Source organism: Erpetoichthys calabaricus, chromosome 14 (genome assembly GCF_900747795.2).
Source record: "Erpetoichthys calabaricus chromosome 14, fErpCal1.3, whole genome shotgun sequence".
Taxonomy (NCBI): Eukaryota; Metazoa; Chordata; class Cladistia; order Polypteriformes; family Polypteridae; genus Erpetoichthys; species Erpetoichthys calabaricus.
Window position 1 is genome coordinate 108,351,198 of NC_041407.2, and position 25,513 is coordinate 108,376,710.

Below are 25,513 nucleotides of genomic sequence, written 5' to 3' on the forward strand. Positions count from 1 at the left end.
GTCTATCGTGCCTTTCATATCTATCTATCTATCTATCTATCCATCCATCCATTTTCCAACCCGCTGAATCCGAACACAGGGTCACGGGGATCTGCTGGAGCCAATCCCAGCCAACACAGGGCACAAGGCAGGAACCAATCCCGGGCAGAGTGCTATCTATCTATCTATCTATCTATCTATCTATCTATCTATCTATCTATCTATCTATCTATCTATCTATCTATCTATCTATCTATCTATCTATCTATCTATCTATCTATCTATCTATCTAAAAAATAAGACTATTCAAATTAATTTCTATTAAAAAGTTAATTAGCAGTGATAACTGGTCACTGATTAGGTAAAGGGTTAGAATGAAAACCTGCAGCCACTGCGGCCCTCCAGACCCGGAGTTCAACACCCTGCTTTAAGGTGTAACGGCCTGGTAGGCTTGATTTCCATAGTCTCCAGGATTTGAAGGGTTAACAGCGTGAGGTTGATGAAGGAGCGGTCAGTTGACTCTGCAGTGTGTGTCGTGGCCTCACATTTGCCATTTCAGTCTGTCACAATGCCTGACTCAGCATGTGACTGGGAGTTCTAAAGGCTGACTTTGTTTTTCAGTCACAGAGTTTGCTGCAAGCCGAGATAATGGATGATGTCGAGGTTTAAGTGCATCCACACTAATGCGTAGGTACTTCTCAACTCTTCAGTTTTGCTCAGATGGCTGTAATTCTTTTGTTTAATCTGCTGCATGTGTGCCCCGACTGTGCCCTGTGATGGACTGGTGTCCTGTCCAGGGTTGGCTCCTGTTCTTCCTGTCTGGGTGAACGCCTGCCAGGCTCTTCTCAGACTTGAACTGGATAAGTGGGTTCAAATATGGATGAGCTTATGGATCTCATACCCAATAGCTGCTGTTTTTTGGGTGCTGTCGTCATCAGATGCCAATTTCTTGCCTCTAGTGAATTTCTCTTGCCAGTTTGTGTTTTATTTTTTATTTTTTTTTATGATCCGCCTTTCACAATGCAATTTGGGAAGCCCACAATATTACAAGATAGATTGCTAAATAGCAAATGCACAGGGTGAGTAAATAACGGCTGCTGTCATTCTGTTGACTCAGTTTGGGATTTCTTCTCTTCGTAATTTAGAAATGTGTGCATGTTGCCTAATGACTGGCAGAGCGTTGAGTGCACAAGAGTTTCCTTGCTGACTGTCATCGAGTGGAAACGTCTGTCGAGTCGCTGAAGGTGCAGGAACTCTCTGGATGGGGACTGCTGAACAAGTGAAGAGCAGGAGGTGGCGGCAGGTATCATGTCCGAGTTGGAAGGCGCTTAGTCTCGGGTTGTGTTTGACTCACTCTTTCTGTTTTATTGCAGTATAACATTGTGGTGTTAGCTGAATCCAGACAGACTTCAGCACACCACGCTTTTCTGTTCAAGAAGGATTTTCTTAGTCCCTTCAAGTTCATACGCATTGCTCTTGGTGATGCCATTTATCCGTCTTGGTCTCCGTCTTTTCCTCTTCTTCTTTTGTTTCCCCCACCATGAGTTTCTTCGCCAAAGATTCCTGTCGTCGCAGTTTTTGGCCAAAGTATTTGAGCCTTTCTTTGATGATCGGTCCTTCCCAAAGAGGAGTCCGGGTGTATGTCTTCAGGTGCTAATTTTCTGGATCTTCTTGCTGCCCAAGAGTGGGCCGGGCGGAGTGGAGGCTCTGAGGCTATGGATCTGCATTGGCAATCTGTTTCTGACATGCTGTGGGGTACGACTGAAATTCGCTGGAAAAGTCATCTAATGTGGCATAACTTTTTATGCTTAATGTTTTATTATGTTTGTTATATTTAATAACTAGCCAGGGTACCTGTCAGTGACAGGTAATAGCAAATATTTGTAAATGTTTTCATCTGTTGCCCTCTTAGCGTTTTCCCTCTGTATTTCCATGTGTCTGTACCTGCCTTTAACTGTGTTCCCCTGTTCTTGAGCCCGTTCCCGTAAAGCCACCTTCTCCGACTCTGGCGCCATTCTTGCCTCCTGTCCGGTTTTATTGTTTCCGTCTTCGAAGGTGACTCTCTCAGCGTGTCTCTTACGCTTTTACTAAAGTAAGAGTTTCTTAATGTGATTTATGTGAGCAGAATAAGAAAGGGAGGAATCAAAAATGACATGAAGATTCTTTGCAGTAGAGGCAGGTCTGATGAGATCACCGTCAAGATGCGTATCTGTCCTATGAAACGACACGCATGCGCCCATTGATGTATTTGAGCACGGGTCGTCTGCGTTACCAACAGCAAAACTTGCCATATTTGGGAGACGACTTGTGGTGTTAAAACGGACAAAATGGTTGTGCTAGGATAGTGTACAGTATGATATGTCATATGCCTTTACCAATGTGTCTTCGTCCGCGCTGTTTCCATCACGCACGTTCTATTAAAGCCCCCTTCTCGGACACTCGTTATTTTCGAGACGCCTTTCACGTGTTTGATGGCGACTCTCTCGCCGTGTCTTGCTAATGTGTCTTTATCCGCACTCTTTTCCTCATGCTCTGCTGGACGGCAAACAGTTTGTCAGCTGTACACAATTAGGCCGAGAAGGTGAACGAACGTCAGACAGTTAGCTTTTGCTGTTACTGCACCAATAGAGATGTGGGAGGTATGAGAAAGGTGACTGTTGTCACAGCTGTTGCTCTCCTCCATTGTTATAACCCTAACCCTGTCCTAACCCTGTGTATAGGCAGATAAACCACATGAAGTCTGATCTGACCGCTCTGATTCATGTCACATGGCCATGAATCAGAGACCACATACGAAAGGGACTAAAATCTGATTTGGAATTTGGATTTATACAATACAATACAATTTATTTTTGTATAGCCCAAAATCACACAGGAAGTGCCGCAATGGGCTTTAACAGGCCCTGCCTCTTGACAGCCCCCCAGCCTTGACTCTCTTAGAAGACAAGGAAAAACTCCCAAAAAAAAAACCTTGTATGGAAAAAAATGGGAGAAACCTTGGGAAAGGCAGTTCAAAGAGAGACCCTTTTCCAGGTAGGTTGGGCGTGCAGTGGGTGTCAAAAAGAAGGGGGTCAATACAATACAGTACAATACATAGAACAAAACAAATCCTCAATATAATATAAAAATAAAAATTTTAGAAGTACGGAGCAGAATTTAACACTAAATGATATCACAATATAGGATTTGGATTTGTTTAGAGTCCTGTTGACCTCATCCATCAAGCTGCCTCCCCCAGTTGGCCATTCCACGGCTGAAACAGAGCTGGGCCAGCCAATCCGATGACAGGACCCTGCATTCTCATGATTCCTGCGATCCTCCATCAGGGGTGACTTTACCTTAGGCAGGCAAAACAACTTGGCAGGTGGGCCGTGGCACATTTGAGTACCAAGAAGAGAAACAGAATAGGTGAGAGTTAGTATCCAATTATAACTACCAATTAGTGCTAATGACTAACAACAGAGGTGCAGTCCGTACAGTTAATCAGCAGCTCTAGTCAGGGTGTGCTAAACTGAAGTGGTTAGTCTTTAGCCTGTGACTGAAGGGGCATCTCTTTATAGTAGCAGGCAGACCACCCCACAGTTTAGGGGCCCTGTAACTAAAAGCTCGACCTCCCACTGTTATTTTATTAATCCTTGGAATCATAAGCAGACCGGCATCTTGAGATCTTAATGTGTGCTCAGGTTTGTAAGTCATGATAAGTTCAGACAAGTAAGCCGGACCTCGGCCATTTAATACTTTATATGTTAAAAGGAGGATTTTGAAATCTGCCCTAAACTTAACCAGAAGCCAGTGTAAGGATTTAAGAACTGGAGTTATATGTTCATATTTTCTTGTTCTTGTAATAATTCTTATGTTTCCATGCAACCCTGAAAACATCAGGTTTGTATCACATTAAGACAAAGAATTGGTTTTGATTCCCATCAGCCTGGTAATGTGAACGTAGCCTAAAGTGGGCAAACCTCAACAGGTCCTCCAAGGTGCACCTTTCAGCATATATCCGTATCTTTCCTTGAAGACTTTACTTGTGTACCAAATTTCAATAAAATCAGCTTAATGGGAGCATAGCTTTAAGTAGACAGACAGCTATCACAACAACAACAGTAGGTGCTTTTTGTGTTTATCTAATAAAAGATTCAATCCAAAAGGAAGCGGCCCTACAGATTAGTGCTGGGCGGTATGACCAAAGTTCTATATCGTGGTATTTTTCAAAATTATCCCGGTTTCACGGTATTCGATGGTATTTTTCTCCCATGCATGAGTTAACCACATTTTCCACTGCAGTAGACTGGCTAAGAAGAATCTAGTTCGCTGTCATGAGAATTGTACGTTGTACAAAAAAACATTTTAATGTGCACACAAGTATTAATACAGGTTTGCATGGCCCCATAAAGTGATAGTTTTCAGGGGGATGGCACTAATGAAGAGAGGGAATCACATTGCATGACAGTTGCAGTCAAAATATAGAACCTTTTTAGTGAACAAATTTTGCAAACAACAAACTATAATTCTGACAGCATATTTTCAACCACCCAAAGAGGCATTTAGACTTAGTCAAATATCCAGAGGTGCTTGTCAAAAGATGTATTGCACTGAACATGTCTTAGAAAAGGAATAAATAGTCAATATCTATATTACTAACCGAGAATGTCAAACCGGATATGGACGCAGGGACCTGCCCGTGGACACAGGAGACATAGTGCGCAGGCGCCACACAAAGCCCCCCCGCCCCAGAGCGAAACGGGAGAGACTACGAACCGTCTGACATGCCGCAAGCAGGATAAAGCGAGGTCAGAAATAAAAGACAGAGTAGGAATCAAAGTAAAACATCATAAAGAGGTTAAAGAACGGGGCCAAACACATGGAGAGCAGGTTACAGATGATGAAAACTGGAATGCAACAGCTTCAAAAAAACCTAGGCACGAAACACATGCACAGCGAGATACAGAATATAAAAGCAGAAAAAACGACAGTTAAACGTCCACACCACACAGCGGAGGCAGACCCGGAAGATGCAGGCGCCTACATCGCGCGTCGGAAGGCGCGGGAAAGTACGAAAGGCAAAGGCGCCTACACAGCATGGTAAAACCCGACATAATACGGAAGGCGCAGGCGTTGCCGCCATATTGTGAGTGGCACTACTGCATAGTGAAGGCGCAGGCGTCACCACCATATTGTGCGTGGCACTACTGCGGAGTGAAGTTAGGAATAATGTGCTGCTTGGGATCGTACAAAACGCCGAACGCGACCCACCGTCTGAAACTGCGGAGGCAAAGCAGGCACGGGTTCAAACCGAACGAGCTCGATTGACGGATATACGCCTACAATGCGCGTCTCAAACCGCAGAAGCAGGGCAAGCACGGATTCAAAACAACGCAAGCTTCTACAACACGCGTCTCAAACTACGGCTGCCCAGAGGGCACGGGTTCAAAACGCCGGGGGTAGGCGAGCGAAGCCCCCTTGTTTTTTGTAAACCAACTACACTTTCTGTTAATGTTATCAATCTCTGTCCACTGTCAGGTTAGCTACATGGATTGTAATGGCGTTGGTTATCTCGATCCACCGCTTGCTTATTTTGTCATAGGCTGTACCTCTAGCAAGCGCGTCTACAAGTGACGTCTGACTTGACTCGAATGTCCTCTCGCTTTTTCAGTTGTACCTGAGGACGTGGAGGGTGCCAATCTTAGTTCTATACATTCATTGTACTCCAGAGTATGTTTGCGGCTAAGGTGGTGCAGCAAATTGCTTTCGCTCGACAGCATTTGCAGTAAATGATTGTTTGGTCCACATCCGACCTTTTAAAACCAAAGTTTCTCCAGACAACAGACACGGCTCCTTTTTTCAGCAAAAGTTCTTCTGTGTCATCACGTTCAACTTTATCATCTGCTACAGCTTCAGTTTCAGAATGTTCTCTGTCCATTTTCACCGCTCAATACCTCCACTAGTGCATGTTCTCCGTTGCATGAGTGTTTAGCGGTGTAGCAGTGAAAAAGGTCCCCCCTTAAACAGTTTCCCATTGCGCCACGTTTCAAACGTTGTTTAGGCTATTTAAACTGGTGTTGTGGTATAAGAAAAATCCATATCATAACAATACAAAGGGGTATTCAGTATGAACCAGTATACCACCTAGCACTAGTACAGATGGTTAGACAATTAACACAAAAATGCAGAATCCAAGGTGGGACGTGGCCTGCAGGTACGGGGTTGGTGTTGCTTGCACACCCCTTTTGAGTTGAGTAGTTTATCATGTTGTGTGCCTGGGTCTGCTGAGGTTGCTCACTTTTTTAAATCCTTCTACTACAACTAAGTTATATTTCAACTGAATGATAGCGGAAATTGCTTGCAGTTCGTTTATCAGGGTCACCGCCGAGGCTCCGCTCACATTCTGCTAATGTTTTATTACCTGTATCCTGATTTTCTTTCCATTGTTAAAATAGTTTGACTCAGAGGTTCCCCTCTGCACTTGTGGTTTTTGTCATCATGGATTATGGACTTCTCTCTCGGCTCAAGTGGTTGCAGTTGCTCCTTTCAAGCTTTCAATAAGAACAGGAAAATCAGCTGTTTGATCCTCTATTTATTATTTTCACACCCAAATGCAAAATGACAAATGGTGTTTTTGACAAGGCAATGCCTTTTCAAAATATTATTTCATTTCTTGTAGGTCATGTGATTGAAGGAGAGGAAGTGAACGCTCACAATGCTTTCTACTCACACAAGTGAAACCGGGCCGGACCCAAAGGAAGTGAAACAGGTAGGAGCAGAATTAGAAAGCAGCTGCACTTGTTGCAGGGAGTCAGTCGCCCTCCACTTTCAGCATGAAAACTGCACACAAATCAAATCAGATTCAGTCTTAATATGACGAGCGGGCTTATTACAATAGAGGATCATGGGTAAGACTCAAGCATGAGGCAAGAGACAACCCAGGACAGGCCATCAGTCCATTGTAGGGCACACTCTTCTCTTACTGGGAAAAGTCAAAGCGGCCAGTCAGTCCAGGGTCTGTGAGGAAAGGGTCACTCAGTCATTTATCATCCTTGGAGTTCACCAGCAACCAGTCAGCTTTAAACTCGGCCACTCGTGTCCTGAACCAGGAAGTGAATGAAAATTGGTGGTTTATATGGGGTCAGGGGGGATGGAAATTCTTCCTTTCTCATTCTCAAAAATGTGTGCATATAAAAATGAAATCTCATCATTTTAAGAAAACCTCCTTTGTGGTGTCAGAGGGTAACTTTTACAGCTGATTGATTGAAGGTAAATGACAGTACTGGAACAGCAGAAACCTGAGGATATGTCAAATTCACTGAGAGGAAAGCTGACCACCTGGTAAAAACTAAAGGGATCTGTCATGCCAGACTGGAGCACAAAGCACTGTGCCACCTTGAGAACCTACTTATTATGTGAGTGGGAAAGCAAAGGTTCAAAATGGTAAGGATATTCGAAAGCAAAGCTGCACACAATGTGGATTTGTAATTCCAAGATTTTAATACTAGCTGTGCTATCCATCAAGGTTGCGGGTTGGGAGGGGTTGAAATCGAAGTCATTTTACCCAAATGTTAGAAAATTTTACTTCACACAGAGGCACAGACACACGTGGTATAAGTGACCAGGTTGTGTGGTGCAGAGCAGGACTTCAGAGACCTTCACAACTCGACTAGACAATCGAGGTGATCAGGAGATGGATCAGCTTGTTGGGTTGAATGACCTGCTCTTGTCAGCTTTTCTAAAGTTTTAACTTGAAGACCATTGCTGTAAAACCTTATATTAGTACAGTTACCCCATATGTTTTGGGCTCCCCACTTCACCTCCTAATAGTGTAATGTCGAGCATAACCCTTACCACCAACTTACAGTGAATTATTTAACAAGTTCTAGTCAGTACAGTTCTCTCTCATATTTTGTCTTTCATATCTATTTATCTGTCTTATCTCTATATATTATATAGTGCCTTTCATATCTATCTATCAAGCAAGCTTTCGAGGGCTTGCATATTGTAATCTTTTTAGTTTGCCAATAAAAGGTGTCATTTTGCTTGACTTTTCGCTATATTATATAGTGCCCTTTGTCTATCCATCTGTCTGTCTGTTTTATAGAGCCGTCTCTGTCTGTCTATCCATCCATCTTTCATATAGTGCCTTTCACTCTATCCATCCATCCATCAACATTTATTTCTATAGCACATTTTCATACAAACAATGTAGCTCAAAGTGCTTTACATGATGAAGAAAGAGAAAAAATAAATAATTAAAATTAGGGAACACTAATTAACATAGAAAAAAAGTAAGGTCCAATGGCCATGGAGGACAGAAAAAACAAACAAAAAAAAAACTCCAGACGGCTGGAGAAAAAAAATAAAATCTGCCGGGGTTCCAGGCCACGAGACCACCCAGTCCCCTGTAGGCATTCTACCTAACATAAATGACCTCAATCAGTCCTCTATCTATCTATCTGTCTGTCTATCAATCTAACAGTGCAGTGTAGAGAGAGAGCTTCAGGGTATGGGTTTCAGCTGCAACCAAGCCTGCCATCACCAAGTGTGATTTAAGCATCGGATGCAGGGATGTAAAGCCCACCACCAGTGGATTCTACAGCAGTACAGACGTGTCCTCTGACGTGACGAATCACGCAATCCGATGGACGAGTCTGGGTTTGGCACTTGCCAGGAGAACGGGACTGGCCTGATTGCATTGTGCCAAGTGTAAAGTTTGGTGGGGGAGGGATTATGGTGTGGGATTGGGCTCGGCCCCTTAGGTCCAGTGAAAGGAACTCTTTATGTTTCAGCATACAAAGCCATTTTGGACTTTGTGGGAACAGTTAGGGGATGGCAACATGACTGCACACACACCAGTGCACACAGCAAGGTCTGTAAAGAAATGGAGGAGTGAGTTTGGTGTGGCTGCACAGAGCCCTGACCTCACCTTAGGGATGAATTCGAGTGGAGACTGTGAGCGAGCCAGGCATTCTCGTCCAACATCAGTGCCTAAACTCACCAATGCTCTCCTGGTCACAAATTCCCATAAACCCACTCACTCCTACACATTGTGGAAAGCCTTCCCAGAAGAGTTGAAGTTGTTAGAGCTGGTGGGCTGACTCCATATTAAAGCCTATGGATTAAGAATGGGATGTCATTAAAGTTCACGTGTGTAAAGGCAGGCGTTCCAATACTGAGTGTATAAACCAGCTCAGTGATGTGACAAGGCAATGTCACATCACAATTATGATTTATCAGTATTTCCCAAACTCGGTCCTTGTGAACCCCTGTGGCTGCAGGTTTTTGTTCCAACCAGCTTCTGTTTTTAATTGAACTCCTGGGCTAATTAAGTGAACTGATATTTCCCAAGTTCTGTGTTTAGGGAACAATCTAGAAATTAGAAAACTGTTTGCTAAAAAAAAATTAAAATGTACCAAGTAGTTATATAGAAATAATGTATTTTTTTTCTTTTTAAAGTATTTTCATCTTGATTTTCATTCTACTTTTCTAGGTCTTCTAATTATTTAATTAATCCATTATTTACTCATTAGTGGGTCGGTTGCTAAAGTACTTGCAGCCTTTAATTATTTAGTGTTGTTTGCCTGGGTGTCTGCTCTGCTCGTTTTAAATTGTCATTATTAAGATACAACAAAGGGGGAAAACCTGCACAGAGAAAGAGCAAAGTATAATGAAATCAACAAAAGAGAGTTGAGCATTTAAATCTATAGCAAAAGCAGAAATATTTCTAAATGTCTTACAAATGTAAAAATCATGCTGCTGTGCTTTTCTGAATGTCGAATAAAAAAAAAAAACATACCAGCTAATTAAATGAGCTCAGTGCTATCAGGTGTTGTCACTGATTAGGAATCCGATTGGAACAAAAACCTGCAGCCACAGGGGTTCACCAGGTCCGAGTTTGGGAAACACTGGTTTAGATGCTTGCAGAAGTTGTCAACTTGGCTCGAGGTGCTCTTTTGTGTGAGAAGCAGGGGAGACCGTCAGGGTGGGCTTGTTGAGGAATGTCAAGTGATTTCTGCCTTGTGTTCGTTTAAAGAAGCTTAAAGCAGATAATTTTTGTCCACTTTGTGCAGATTGTGTGTGTATATACAGTATATATTATATGTATATAAAGACAGCTGTTCATTTCTCTTTTTTTTCCCCCTGCCATTTCAGTGGATAAAGAAGAAGTTGGCTCTTTCACTTAAAGCTCTACAGAAACACTACGTGACCTCTGACACTGTTGTGACAAGTGATGACAGCGATGCAAATGCTTTGTGCTGTGCCTTAGAAGCAGTTTTCATTCACGGAATAAAAAATAAGTACATTAAATTTGAAAACAATGGAAGAGGGAAGAAAGGCTTCAGAGGTCCTCTGCCTCAACCTGGCTTTTGGGTTTTATTAAAAACTATTACTCACCGGTGAGTCTTCCTCTTTTTTTTTTTTTTTTTTTTTTTATTTTCCTTGTTGGCTTTTTTTTCATGGGTGTGTGCCCAGCTTCACGTGAAACCGGTTTCTGGTTTGTAAGTAATTGAGCAAGCAGCTGGCAAAGTTGTTTAGTTTAACAAAACTAAGTAACCTGGCAGAGATGCTTAATTACAAATTGTGTATTACTAAACTTGTTCTTAATTCATAAATATTGCTAACCATTAGAAAACATCTTTGTATACAATATTCGTGGCTTTTCCTTGGAGTCCAGGGATCTGTGAAGTCTGTTCTGTTGGGCTGTAGTGGCTGCAGATGAGAAGCCAGTTCTTACTGCTGAAGAAACGTCTTTTGTGCTTCCTTGGAGGCCTATCACTTCTTAGGATTCCTCACTCTTAATTGTGGGGGTGTCAGGCTTATAGACTCTTAAGTCCAAGCACCGTCACTCACCAAGCTGGTTTAATAGATGCGCCACCCCTCTCTGCTGTAAGAGTCGATCCTAAACACTGGTTGGTTAGGTAAACATCAAAGCACCATTGTTCCTGAAACACTCTCTAATATTACAATACATTTGCTTTTTTTAATTTCTAAATAAAGATGAGGTGTAAAAGATGTTGGAGGGGCCACCAAGGGGGTGCTTTACCCTGTGGTCTGAATGTGGATCCTGATGCCCCAAAAAAATGCTGTAAAAACGGCGCCATCCTTTCGGATGTGCTGCAAAATGGATGTCCTGACTCTCTGTGGTCATAAAAGATCCCTGGGTATCTTAGGAAAAGAGTAGGGTGTACCCCAAACTCCTGGCTAAATTGCCCTTCATGGCCTGGTCATTCTGGTCCCCTAATCATCCCTTATCTCTAATTGGTTAACTATGTCTGGCACCTTCACCACCTTAGGTGAGCATACTGGCGCCAAAATGGCTGCCGTTGCATCCTCCAGGTGGGTGCTACACATTAGTGGTAGGTGAAGTGGCTCTCCCACTCACTATGAAAAGGGCTTTGAGGGCTTTTCTGAAAAGTGCTATATACATGTAAAGAATTATTATTATTATTAAAGACTAGGGGGCTCTGCCCCCTTCTCGCTTCCCTTGCCAACCCTAGCGCCCACCACTTTGCGTCTCTGCTGCTCGCGTATGTGGATTTCATTTTCATCAAACAAAAAATCTTTTAATTCTCACGGATATGCCTCTTCATTGGGAAGAAACACTACTTTTCCCTACTGGCAACACGAATTAGACGATTTACAACTCTCCAACTTATACTTTAAAGCCAAACAATATCTACATACTTCTGTCATATCACCTATGTCCATATATTTGATCTCTTTTCACTGTTCAATTATTTGTTTGCTCTAATGCGATCTTTACTATCAGTTTTTTGAGACTTTCGAGTTTTACTACTTTCATAATCTCTAGCCTCCTCTCCATGTGTATTGCGCCAGTGTTTTTCAGCCTCTTAACGACAATCTACTTTGTCTTCTACTCTTTGTCTTTTATTTCCGACCCTGCTTGGAGCTGAGAGCACAGGAACTGTGTCTGATAATAGCATTCACACGAAATGAGAAGTGAGTGGACCGTGGGCGTGGTTGTAAATTTTTGAAAGGAGCAGGGCCGTTCTTAGGCATTGGCAAAATAGGTGACTGCCTAGGGCCCCCACTGCCAAAGGGCCCCACCCAGCCTTTTTTATTTTTTAGCTGTAACCAAATACAACTTACAGGTCCATATTGCAGAAGTACAAATTTTCGGTGGGAGAATTATCAGTATGGTTACATGTGAGCAGAGAGGAAACAGTGACGACAGGCAGCATCGACGGTGACGGTGGGTCCTGGGGTAGTGGTTGGGGCTCCAATGGGAGGGCAGATCATGTGCCTCACCTGCCAGGTTGTCTGCACATCAGATCAATTATAATGGCTAATCATTAATATCAGTTGAGCACGAAGTCATCGACTCCCTCGATTAATGTAAATTATTATTATTAATCAGAGACTTTGCAAAAATGAAAGTACGCAAGGTATTTCTACATTAAAGGTTTGATTTACATGCTACGTTAGTTTTAGTCAGTAGTTTCCTTTGACACGTTCCTCTCAATATCTGGTATATATAATATACAGTATAATTATAAAATAAGCTTTACCTCACTAATTGTTATGCATTTATACGGATAAAATAATTATTAAGCATTCATACAGATAGAAACAGCAAGGCCCCAACAGGTACCTTTGCCTAGGGCCCCCAAAATCCGAGGGTAGGACTTGTCAAAATCTCTTGGCAAAAAGTCTCATCTCGCGGGAATTGAAATTATCTCTGAGAAAGTCTCGTCTCAGAATTTCCTTTTATAATAGAGAGACTTACAAAATATTTTATACTCGATATCACTCCTCCACACCTACTAACACAACGTCACCTCTGTGTGGTCTGAGGTGGCTTAGCTGTGACTACATATTTAATGTAAGACCTGAGAATCCATTCATTCTAACAAGTAATTTTAGTGTCATGTCAATATACTGCACTCACAGACATGAATAACTGACCTAATAATATTTTTAGAAACGACCAAAAGAAGCCATTGTTTCAAGTCTTGTTAAGTAAGAGTAAATGAGTAACAGATACTTTTTTGCAGCACCACAGCCAAAGTGTCACCTCAGTTTGTTAGTAAAACGGATTGTTAGATTTGCAGTTCTCAAATTGCTGTAATCTCCTGTGTGACATCCGCAGCTCCCTGTGCCTGTGGAAAAAGTGCCATGCGATTGTGTGCCAATCATACTGCGCTGCGGGCCCCTAAAAGTGTGGGCTGTAAATGCAGGATTAAAAAGCATGTTCATTTGATCCTTTCTTTAGTACCGCATTTCCTTGTCTTCGTATCTCCACTGTGGTGGCTGCGGAGGGATATTCCGCTGCTGTGTGGCTGTAGTTCTAAAAGCACACATGCGCCCCCTGCTGTAGATACAGGAGTAAATGTTCTGGGTGTGTCCTAAATTGGTTTTATTCCCTCTCACTAATGCCAGTTGTTCTTGCCATTTAAAATCTTGTTTTTTGCGGTTTTCTCTAGTGTTTAGTATTTTCCGGCTGTGCTTCTCTGTGGTTTGCAGTGGGTTATAAGTGCATATGTGACATTAGATAGATAGAAACTTTATTAATCCCAAGGGGAAATTCACAAACGTACAATTGGTGACAAACTACAAACTAAAAAGTTCTTTTCAGTAAGGGCAAAAAATCACGTATGCATGTAATTGAGATAATAGCGTTACCTGTAAATTAGAACTTGATTTTCTGTGCTCTTGTTAAATGTCTGAATTCATAAGCGCACAGGTTACTCGGATTTTATTGTACATTTTTCTTTTTTTCTTTTTTTTTTTTCTTTTCACAAGTTCAGATGTAATGACTAATTAAAAGGAACAAGAAGACGTAAGTCTGAAACTGTTATTTTCAAAGATACAGTGTCCATCTTGTGATTCTTTGATTTGTGGTCTTTCAATACTAAACTCAATTAGGACTGGCTTTAAGCATTCTATAGTGTAAGCATGGCATCTGTGCTGCCACTTTGATTACTTGGTATTATTTTAATTTTGGGGTAGCACAGTGGGTTAATGCAGCTGCCTCACAGATCCAGTGTCCTTTGTCGTTTTTGGTGTTCCTCCCACATCCCTAAAGATTTATGTGGAAGCGATGTTGACTGCCGATGTTGATCTCGTTGTCGGAGGATGTTCGGGTAACTTGACTAGAAATCACAGGGTGTGTCCTACTAGACAATTGTCTGACGACATCCAGCACAGTTTCACATTTCCAAAACATCGAATGTTCACCTCTTTTTCTGACAGCCAGTAGCGTGTGCCAAATGGAGCCGATGTCCGTGGAAAGGCTTTTTACACTGTGAAAAGACAATAAATTAGAAAACGTTTTGGGGGATCTACCCTGTATATTATAACAACAGATATAATCAAAAAGTAGTCGTCAAAAACTGAGTCGTAACGTGACTGATTTGGTGAGCGGAGGTCTTGGGCTTTATACGTGCTTGGCAGGAAGAGGCAAGATATGGGCGGAAGTGAGGTCAGCAGAGGGGCGTGGTCTAGTGCCAGAAGTAAGTGGAACTTTAATTGGTCTTCCCTTCTGGAAGTCTGCGGAAGAGGGAGAAGAGGCATTAGTGCAATTCGTCAACCCCGGACTCTGTAAGCTTAACCTCAATTAAGCCCTAAGGCCGGGTTTATACTTCACGCGACGCAACGCATGATCCAGTGGATGCTACTGCTATGTAGTACTACGTACTTTACGTAAATCTGGAAGATTCCACCAGGTGGCAGTGCGAGATATCATCACGGTGAGAACAAGCTTGGCTTCGCTGTGTTGTGAATTGCCTGAACCACCCATTAAATTCAGAGGACACCTTGCCGCAATATCTCTGAAAAGTATGTTTAATGATTAAATCCATCAATCTGAAGATGCGCCCATTCTGTTAGCAATGGGCACGAGGCAGAACTAATTTCTGGGCATCAGCTCATCGCAAGGTGAATACAAGCACTCACACACACACACACTGACGTCATTTTACCGTCACCAAATCCCCAAACCTGCATATCTTCGGAGCACACTGTGGAATCCCACCAGGAAAACATGCAAACTACAGGCAGGGAACACCAGGGACGTGACTCCCTGCAAGACAGCAGTGCTACCGCCACAACATGTGTAATTATTAACAGTATTCATTATTTAAACGAAATTAACGATTCATCTGTAAAATGTAACATACACACTTTAATGCATTTAATCATGAAGTATAAATCTAAGGATTTTAAATGTGCAGAGAGTTGGAATATCATAAATGTCATGTGTTTTGTGTGGTGGTCTGTTGCTGCTTGCCGCTGCTGTCAGGTCATGAGGAAGCCCCATAAGCGGGTTGCGATTAACAACTGGATCAGTTTTAAGATGACATTTACGACGGTCTGCTTCAATGATAAAGTAAACTACAAGTTTAAAGTGGACATTTCGAGATTAAAGCCAAATTTGCATTTTAATCACAAAATACACCTTTTCACCGTGTCCTTAATTTTTTTCCTCTGTGGCTCAAATACAGCGCTGTACATTCTGTCGTTATTGTGAAGGAGCAAAAAGCTAAAAGATGGCACAGAAGATGGTACATGAGACTTTTAAAGTGTATCGCATCATTACGATGGGGAATATGCGATGCTTGAATATAAAAGCACCACGAATGCATTTGTTTGTCGGCATTTTGCTTCACCACATCGACGCATTCATCAAACATCAAAGCGGGCACGTCAATCCCATAGGATACTCAAAGCGTCTTTCTGTCACATGTTGATGGTAAACAGAGAGTGATGTCACATTCCAACTTTTATCACACGGCGCACCCCTCCCCAGCCGACTTTTTGCTGGTACTGCAACTCGCGCACGCGTCACTTTAATTTCTGAGGACATGCTCAGAGGATGCGTCAAATGAATGCTGGGAACACGTGGCAGCCATGATGTGTATGCGTTCTGAGCGTGAAGTATAAACGAGCCATTAGACTGCCTCCCATGCGCGTGTGTGACGACACGTATGGCGAGTTCGGCCGCAATCTCTGCCTTTTTTTTTCTTTTCTTTTTCCATTCTATTTTGGTATGTAAAACACAAGCCATCAAACACATGAGCCTCCCTTCTGTTTGTGAAGTCCAAAAACACCTGTGACCGTCATTCTTCATCACTGCATTATAGCTAGAGATAGATAGATACTTTATTAATCCCCAAGGGGAAATTCACTTCCGTCTGAGTGTTCTCACATAACACACACGCTTGCTCCTACGGCATCAAAGAAGATAATAATAATAATAATAATAATGCATTTTATTTATATAGCGCCTTTCTCATGCTCAAGGCACTTATCACACTTGTTTGGTTTTGTCAGGGCACGTCGCAGAGTAGTTGGGCTGAGTTGGTGGTTCTATCAAAGTGCACGACTGCCAGTCATGGCCAATCTAACCATGATGGCCTCAATGCTCGAAGATTATGTAAATGAAGCGTTTGACTAAAATTTGTGACAAAAGTCATGTAAAGGTCTTTAGGATGACGGGCAGTTTTAAAATGGCCGTCTGTGTGTGTTCATATGTGCGTGCAGTCCACTGGTTGCCATTTCTAAAATTCCTACCTTGTGACCAATTCTTTCAGGGTAAGCTCTGGCCCACGTGACCTTGAATTGGTTCAAGGATTTTAAATTTTCTGTGTTCCCTATAGTGAACAACAACAATATTTACAGTCATATGAAAAAGTTTGAAAACCCCTCTCAGCCTGCATGATAATTGACTCTCCTTTCAACAAAAAGATAACAGTGCTATGTCATTCATTTCCTAGGAACATCTGAGTCCTGTGGTGTTTTCCGAACAAAGATTTTTAGTGAAGCAGTATTTAGTTGTGTGAAATTAAATCAAATGTGAAAAACTGGCTGTGCACAAATGTGGGTCCCCTTGTCATTGTGCTGATTTGAATGCCTGTCACTGCTCAATGCTGATTGGTTGGATGAGCTCGTTAAGCCTTGAGCTTCATAGACAGGTGGGTCCAATCATGAGATATAAAGGGATTTAAGGTGGTCAATCGCAAGTTGTGCTTCCTTCACTTTGACTCTCCTCTGAAGATGACAGCATGGGATCCTCAAAGCAACTCTCCAAAAATCTGAAAACAAAGATTGTTCAGTCTCATGGTTTAGGGGAAGGCTACAAAAAGCTATCTCAGAGGTTTAAACTGTCAGTTTCAACTGTAAGGAATGGAATCAAGAAACGGAAGGCCACAGGCACAGTTGCTGTTAAACCAGCTGGTCTGGCAGGCCAAGAAAAATACAGGAGCGGCATATGAGCAGGATTGTGAGAGTGGTGACAGACAACACACAGATCACCTCCAAAGACCTGCAAGAACATCTTGCTGTAGATGGTGTATCTGTACATCTTTCTACAATTCAGAGCAATTTGCACAAAGAACATCTGTATGGCAGGGTGATGAGAAAGAAGCCCTTTCTGCACTCACACCACAAACAGTCGCTTGTTGTATGCCAATGCTCATTTAGACAAGCCAGATTCATTTTGGAACAAAGTGCTTTGGACTGATGAGCCACAAGTGGAGTTATTTGGTCAGAACAAAAAGCACTTTGCATGGCAGAAGAAGAACACCGCATTCCAAGATAAACACCTGCTACCTCCTGTCAAATTTGGTGGAGGTTCCATCATGCTGTGGGGCTGTGTGGCCAGTTCAGGGACTGGGGCCCTTGTTAAAGTCAAGGGTTGGATGAATTCAACCCAATATCAACAAATTTTTCAGGGTAATGTTCAAGCATCAGTCACAAATTACGCTGGGGTTGGATATTCCAACAAGACATTGACCCAAAACACAGTTGGAACTCAATAAAGGCATTCATGCAGAGGGAGAAGTACAATGTTCTGGAATGGTCGTCACAGTCCCCTGACTTGAATATTATTGAAAATCTATGGGATGATTTGAAGCAGGCTGTCCATCAAATTGAACTGAACTGGAGAGATTTTGTATGGAAGAATGGTGAACAGTACCTCCATCCAGAATCCAGACCCTCATCCAAGGCTATAGGAGGATAGCGTCTAGAGGCCAAAAGGAGGGTCAACAGTATTGACGTCATATCTCTGTTGGGGTGCCCAAATTTTTGCACCTGTCTAATTTTGTTATGATGCATATTTTCTGTTAATCCAATAAACTTAATGTCACTGCTGAAATCCTACTGTGTCCATAAGACATGTCATACATTAAAAGGAAGTTCAGCCAATGAGAAACAAAAATCCAAAGAATTAAGAGGGGTTCCCAAACTTTTTCATATGACTGTATTTCTATATCATGTTTTCATACAAATGATGTAGCTCAAAGTGCTTTGCAAGATGAAGAAAGAAAAAATATAAAAATAAGGGAATACTAATTAACAGAGTAAATTAAGGTCCAATGTCCTTGGAGGACAGAAAAGCAAAAAAAAAAAAAAACTCCAGATAGCTGCAGAAAAAAACAAAATCTGCAGGGGTTCCAAGGACTATGTTGGTCATGTGGACATCTGGCCTTCAGTCCATCAATGTAGGGACTGCACGGTGCCCTGATCAGGTAGTGGCGGAGCAGATCGGCACCACAGAAAAAGAACAGCAGAGAAAGTAGGGTTAGTATGGATTGTGATGATATGATAAAAAAGATAATTAAATGCATATACAGAATATCAGGATTACAGTAAAATAAAGCTAGCAGTTTTCTAAAGTGCTCCACCGTATCAGCCTGGAGAATTTCTATCGGTCAGCTATTCCAGATTTCTGGTGCCTAACAGTAGCAGGCCACCTCATCACTTCTTTTAAGTTTAGCTCTTGGAATTCTAAATAGACACTCATTTGAAGATCTAAGGTTACTATTTGGAGTGTGAGGTGACAGGCATTCCGAGATTATTTAAGGCTTTGTAAACCAGAGGCAGTATTTTAAAGTCAAATGAAGCACCTAATAACACGATTGAGATTGATTGGTGCATCACACATGCAAGTTCAGATAGCATGCAGAACTGATTGCGTTATTGTGGGTTGGGTGAGGCTTGTCCTGTTCATGACTAAATTGTTCTACTGTCGAGCCTTAAGCTTGAGACACACACACACACACACACACACACCCTGTTCACATGTCTATGTATGTGTGATGCATGCACTGAAAGTCACACTGTAGTACTTCATCGACAATAACTCATTTTCTTCTGTAGCCCAAAATCACACAAGGAGTGCCACATTGGACTCTAACAGGCCCTGTCCCCGAGACACATGAAGGCTCCTACACCTTTTGGTTATGTGCCACTTACCAACTAATGGTGTCTTTCTTCTACGGCACTTTTCCTGCTATAGGGGTGCCCCTCTCACTCTTAGTAAACCCCGCAGGTCAAAGCAAATTGCAGTCTCCCCTACACCAGATCCCCTAATATTTAGTTTAAGTCATTCAAGGTATAAAGACAAAAATGTATAAATTTAAAAACAACGTGATATCTTTTACAGTCTAATAATACCACTAGAAGAAAAGTATAATAGAAAATATAGAGAGATAACAAACTCCTGACATAGGTAGTCTTTGAAAAGCTTACTGAAAATCAGCATCATCAATGGTGGATGTTGTCCTGGGTGGCCTTTTGATTCATTAGTTAGTGTGATGCATGAGTTACGTTCTCCAAGGTCCAGATGAAACTGCCACTGTCTCTCTCTTTCTGAAGTGTCTCGGTCTCTGACGTCACTTCTTCTTGTCACTCCCTGATCTCTCAGGTGGGGTGTTATTTATGTGAAAAGTACACTTGGGGTTCTGGACCTCGTGATGTTACTCGTGGCTGTCCCAGTAATGGGTAGCTTTGCCTCAAAGCTTTGATCCTCATATATATCTGTGGAAACACTTTGTGTATCCCATTCTTTTTACTATTACTTTAGTGAAACGTTGAGCAAAATTACACCTTATATTGGGTAACTAAAAAGATTACAATATGCAAGGTTTTGAGGCAACTCAGGCCCCTTCTTCAGGCAAGGACATCGCAATAAATTTTAAAACTTTTAATCCTCTGTTTTGTTATCTTGTATTACTAGTATAAGTTAGAAAAAAATGTACAAATGTATTTGAGTCATGCATTTTTTAGGCTGCTAAAATAAGAATGTAGATGTAGTTAGATCAGATGCTTTTATTGTTAATTGACTTTGTACATTAGTTAGGTAAATTCTTTCACCGTTCCTCTCAATCCCTGTTTAAATTAGGCCCTTTGCAGTTCATCATACTTTGTTTGGGCCGAATTAAAACATAATGTAAGCAGGGTGCAGTTTTAGAAAAGGTTAATTTTATCCTCCAGGATGCTGGTATAATAAAGGAAATACTTTGAAGTGGAGGTGATCTGAATGGACCTCTCGTGCTAAGAAATGCTGTAGGAATGAAATAGAGCAAAACCAGCAGATGTGCAGATGTCTTTGTGAAAATGAAACGGAGCAGTGCTTCAAAAGCCACAGTGAAAACGAATCTGCAGTTTGATTCTGAATGGTGAAACCAGCTGAATATTATGACTCAGTGACCTCAGAAATGACAAAAATCCAAACTGTCCCTCCGTCCCAAACTCCACAAAAAGTCTCACTCTGGGGAGCCCGACCGTGGAAACTGGGAGGCTTCCATCCTTCTAGGCCCCAGATAATGAGAGCTTTCAAAGTGCTTGTAGATGTAAGGAAACCTGTAGAGTCAGTAAATGCTCTGTTATTTAAGGCCTTCTTTGACAAAATACAAAAATATATAAAATTGGAAAATGAATGTTTGGAAATCTTCTTCATATATCTTTTATATGGGGAAAACTGATTTGACATACAAGTAATTTGAGTTACAAGCTCCGTCACGGAACAAATTAAACTCGTAAGTCAAGGCACCACTGGCATGGCATGTGTGAATATACACATTTATATGTACACATTTTTATATATATAAAATATAAATATATATTCATGGCATTCGTAGTCTGAATCACAATCTGATTGTATGGGTGGTTACCTACATACACACACACACATATATATGTAGTGTGTACGTCTGATGAGCCCAAATAAGGGCAAAACACATGTCGCATACTCTTTGCATTATTTGACAGTAAACTATGTAACATTCTATGATCTATATATATATATATAAAATTTGTGTGTGTATATTTATATATGTGTATAAGTTCTCCCACAGATAAGTCGGGGCTTTTACCGTATAATTTCCAGTATTTTATAATGTCGGTCGTATGTGGAAAACTCGCACTATTGTCCAAGAGATTACGATATGCTATCGCCCACCTGAGAGAGTAACCACGGAGCACATGGCCTTTTTTTTTTCTATGTATTGTGTCTACGTGACCACACAGTAATACCGAACTATTCCGAACCAACGTTTGCACGGATTTGTGTTTTTTTCCTACACCTTTATCATAAGAGCATCCCGTATCTACGATGGAGCGTTTGATCAGAAGAAAATATGAAGCTGGTTTTAAATTAAAAGTTGTTGAAGTGTCGAAAGAAATTGGCAACTGCGCTGCTTCAACAAAACTCTACGTGTCTGAGAAACTGGTGTGAGATTGGAGGAAGCAAGAAGATGTAAAAAAAAAAATAATAATTAAATATATTTTTGAACGGCCATGTATGTCGGGGTCTGATTTTTATGATCGATTTTTTGGGTTTCCAGACCCGACTTATACACGAGTATATATGGTAATAAAGTTTTTTTGATGTTCCTAGTACCTACTGGCATGTCTTCCTTTCCCAGGCTGTAAAGCAGTTTAGTAATATGTTTGAGTAACTGTTTTAAAAGTGACGTATTAGGGAAGAGGATACGCTTTTGATGTTACAATGCCTAGGCAAGTGTCCTGCATTTGAATTTATCTTGTTGGGATTGAGCAAAATATAATGATAATATAGAGAAGAATTTGCAGATTTTATACACCACAACAGTTTGTTACACAGATCTTCTCATACATGTGATTTACTGACGGCACTGTAACCGATGCCGAGGAACATAGCTGGTTTATTTGTAATGTAGAAAGGTTTCAGTACTTCGTTTTGTGAGGGTCTCCACCCCTCTAAAGGTGTTTCTGCTGTCCTCTCTTTCAGGGATGTAATTACTGAGCTGGAGCACTTGAACTTCATCAACACCGACGTTGGCCGTTGCCGAGCTTGGGTGAGGTTGGCCCTGAACGATGGTCTCATGGAGTGCTACCTGGTGTCTTTGATCCGCGAGCGGTCAAAACTCCTGGGATATTACCAGCCATCAGCCCTGCTGCTCGACGCCGAGGAGCGTGAAGTTCTCCTGAGTTACCTACAAGGCTTGACGTCGCTCTCCTTCCAGTTGTCTTACAAGTCGGCAGTTCTGAACGAATGGACCGTTACGCCGTTGGTCCTGGCCGGTCTCTGCTCTTGCTCGGATCCTCTAGACCTTCCAGTTTCGACAGAATCTGAACACAAAGCAAAAGACAGCTGGGACTCCGTGTTACAGTCTTCAGACTCTGACATAATTGAAGTCCACCATAATTCAGGCTCCAGTTCATCACACGGCAAGAATCTGGTTAAAAATAAGTTGACCTCTTCCACGCTAAGCCTGGACACTACCAGCTCCTCACAGCTTTCGTCGAGTTTGAGTTCAGACAGCCTTTTGCAGGTCAGCAGCACCAAAAGCCCAGATAAGTCTTCTGAAGAGCCCTGGTCATGTGATTCGGACAAATTTGATCAGAGGTCAGTTACACTTTTATGGCACAGCAAAGCGTTTTGGCTCCATGGTTTAGAATGCTTACCCTTTCAGAGTTGTAGGGGAGGGAGTTTTGTTAGAGTGGGAGTGAGTTTGGGTTTGGGGTCTGTCTACGCTGTAAATGATGCACAGGAAATGAAGCACAAAGAGTCGGGGCTCCAAAGTGATCCCTGGTTAACGTCCTGGAAAATACAAATTTTCATCAACGTTGTATCTGACATGAAAAGGCAACTCTGTGTCGACTTCCATCCTGGTTGAGCTCCTGGTCTTGAAGGGCCCCATCTTTCTTGGTTAGGCGGTTTTTATAGAAGCAGAGGCAGGATGATGGGCGTTAGTGACAGCAGCGTCCGTCGGATTAGTCCTCCTCCACTGTAGGGCAATCAGATACCGGATTAGAACAGGTGTTGCATTTAAATTCTTCCCCATATTTTTGATCCATCCCACACTTCACACCCTAAACCCGCACGTCTGACAATATGCAGGCAACCAGAATGCAAGAAATAAGATGGCTGCTTGTGAGATTGAAAGGTTTTCTCTTTCTTATGGGTGGGGGTTGATTTGTTTCGAACCCGGTTTTATACACCTTGACTTGCTTGTATGGAATGTTATTTGATTTTAATAAATTCAGTAAAATGTTAAAGGGTTTAGTCAGAGGCTGGTGGGATGTACAGTGTAATGTCCATTCTCGTTTCACGCCATTTCTAAGTTTTCTTGGTGAAGTTTGATGATCAGAGTCCAGAGAGGGGTCTCCAGTTTTTGGTGAGGTGATAGACGATAAAAGAGGTTTGCATGAAAGAAGTGTGTGCCTCTAGGGGGAGAAAGGAACTTTTGGCGGTCTCTGTTATTTATAGAGCAAATACTTCAGCAAAAACGTATGTTTGTGCCTGTTGTGAGCATGTGACAGGATGACTTCACGTGGATTATGTGACACTAGTAACGTGACATTTTTTTTCATGGACGTTTTGATACGTTTGTGTTTGTTTAGTGTTGGCCACCATGCAGTCCCATTCTATCTAAACATTTATCTCTATTCTTCACAGAAGCAGCAGATTAAAAATTTTTCTCTATCATCAATCAAACTACATTTGGAAAGTAACGTATCAACAAAAAATATCATTATTGGGTGGAGTATTCCTTTAAAAATATACTCATAACTGCAATGAAATTCTTAGTATTATACTCACAAATTTGGACAGGTGCTGATAGCAAGACAGAAGTTTAAATACTGTCATCACCTGGTTGACTTCATCCTGCAGATCTCCTAGCAATCTGCTGTGATGTCCTAGCAACAGCATCACAAAATGTCAAGCACCTTACTAAAAACAAAATGGCATCTTGGGAGAAATCATCCACCTTAATAAACGGATAAGTGTCTGTGTATCTGTCTGGTTGCTGTGTCTCTGCCATTCCAAAACATGGGGATCACAAGCATTTCTTCTTCTATAATATGCTACCGTCACTGTCCGTTTGTCTGTACAGGATTTTAAATCACCTGTTCACACATACTACGTGACCTCTACTGTCCGCTTTCGATGTGATGATTTTTATTACTTTTTATTTTTATTTTATTTTATTGTAGAATCAACTCTCAGCAGCGGCTAGCAGGGAGGCCGTGCAGCGCATACGTACGGGCACCGTTCTCATCCCTGCCACCTTTGCCGTCACTTCCCCTACCTCTTCATATCTTAAATCATTTTTGAGGCAGACTGAAGACTTCAGTGCCAGCTTAAGTGAATAATTAAGCAATACACAAACACTGACGTAATCAGTTTTAACGCAAAAAGTTGCCGATGAAAGAAGAGAAGATGTGGGCTGCTAGGGTGGAGAAAAGGAAAGCTGCTCAGGAAGCAGCAAGCGCATCAACCTCTGAGCAAACAAATGCTAAACTCACAAAGAAAACTAAGTCAAGTGTATTCACTGCACATTATTGTACATTACGCCGTTACTGGTATAGTAATAAAATGCATTGCATTTGCCATTCCAGCAGGTGGTGCATCACAAACACTAACACTGCTTTTACAAATCCCATACCAAATGCATATAACAGGGATGTGCATTGCATTTGCCATTCCAGCATATGACGCTTCACAAACATTAACACACTGCTTTTACAGATCCCATACCAAGTGACATTTAACAGAGACTCGTGTTTTACATGGTGCAGTGCAAATGTTAACACAGACATCCACTTTGATTGATGAAGAATAAGTGTCTGCAGGTCTGTCTGGTTGCTATGTCTCTGTCATTCCAAAAGATGGAGCATCACAAACATTTATAGTAATGTGTTGCATTTGTCATCCCAGCAGATGGTGCATCACAAACATTAACACTGCTTTTACAAATCCCATACCAAATGGCATATAAGAGATGTGCATTGCATTTGCCATTCCAGCAGGTGGTGCATCACAAACATTAACACTGCTTTTACAAATCCCATACCAAATGGCATATAAGAGATGTGCATTGCATTTGCCATTCCAGCAGGTGGTGCATCACAAACATTAACATTGCTTTTACAAATCCCATACCAAATGGCATATAACAGAGATGTGCATTGCATTTGCCATTCCAGCAGGTGGTGCATCACAAACATTAACACTGCTTTTACAAATCCCATACCAAATGGCATATACCATGGATGTACATTGCATTTGCCATTCCCAGCAGGTGGTGCATCACAAACATTAACATTGCTTTTACAAATCCCATACCAAATGGTATATAAGAGATGTGCATTGCATTTGCCATTTCAGCAGGTGGTGCATCACAAACATTAACACTGCTTTTACAAATCCCATACCAAATGGCATATAACAGAGACATGTGTATCGCATGGTGCCATGCAAATGTTAAACTGATGTCCACATTGATTACTCAGAATTCATCCTGTGTCAGAGGGG

At 41.7% G+C, this 25,513-nt stretch overlaps 1 protein-coding gene across 4 annotated transcripts in view; it reads left to right on the forward strand.

The window, feature by feature from the left end:
* plekhm1 (pleckstrin homology domain containing, family M (with RUN domain) member 1) overlaps window positions 1-25,513 on the forward strand; it is a 350,418-nt gene that overhangs the window by 30,089 nt on the left and 294,816 nt on the right. For 2 of the 4 annotated variants that reach the window (XR_007933443.1, XM_028818598.2), the window contains exons 2-4: window positions 6,641-6,730; window positions 10,120-10,364; window positions 21,983-22,600. Coding sequence is in view for 3 of the 4 variants with exons in the window: in XM_028818598.2 (XP_028674431.1) it covers window positions 6,677-6,730; window positions 10,120-10,364; window positions 21,983-22,600 (917 nt within the window). In the remaining variant the exon portion in view is untranslated. Of the gene's footprint in view, window positions 1-581; window positions 667-1,058; window positions 1,283-6,640; window positions 6,731-10,119; window positions 10,365-21,982; window positions 22,601-25,513 lie in introns of those variants that run through there. The other 2 variants (XM_028818599.2, XM_051918904.1) reach the window with 2 other exon arrangements.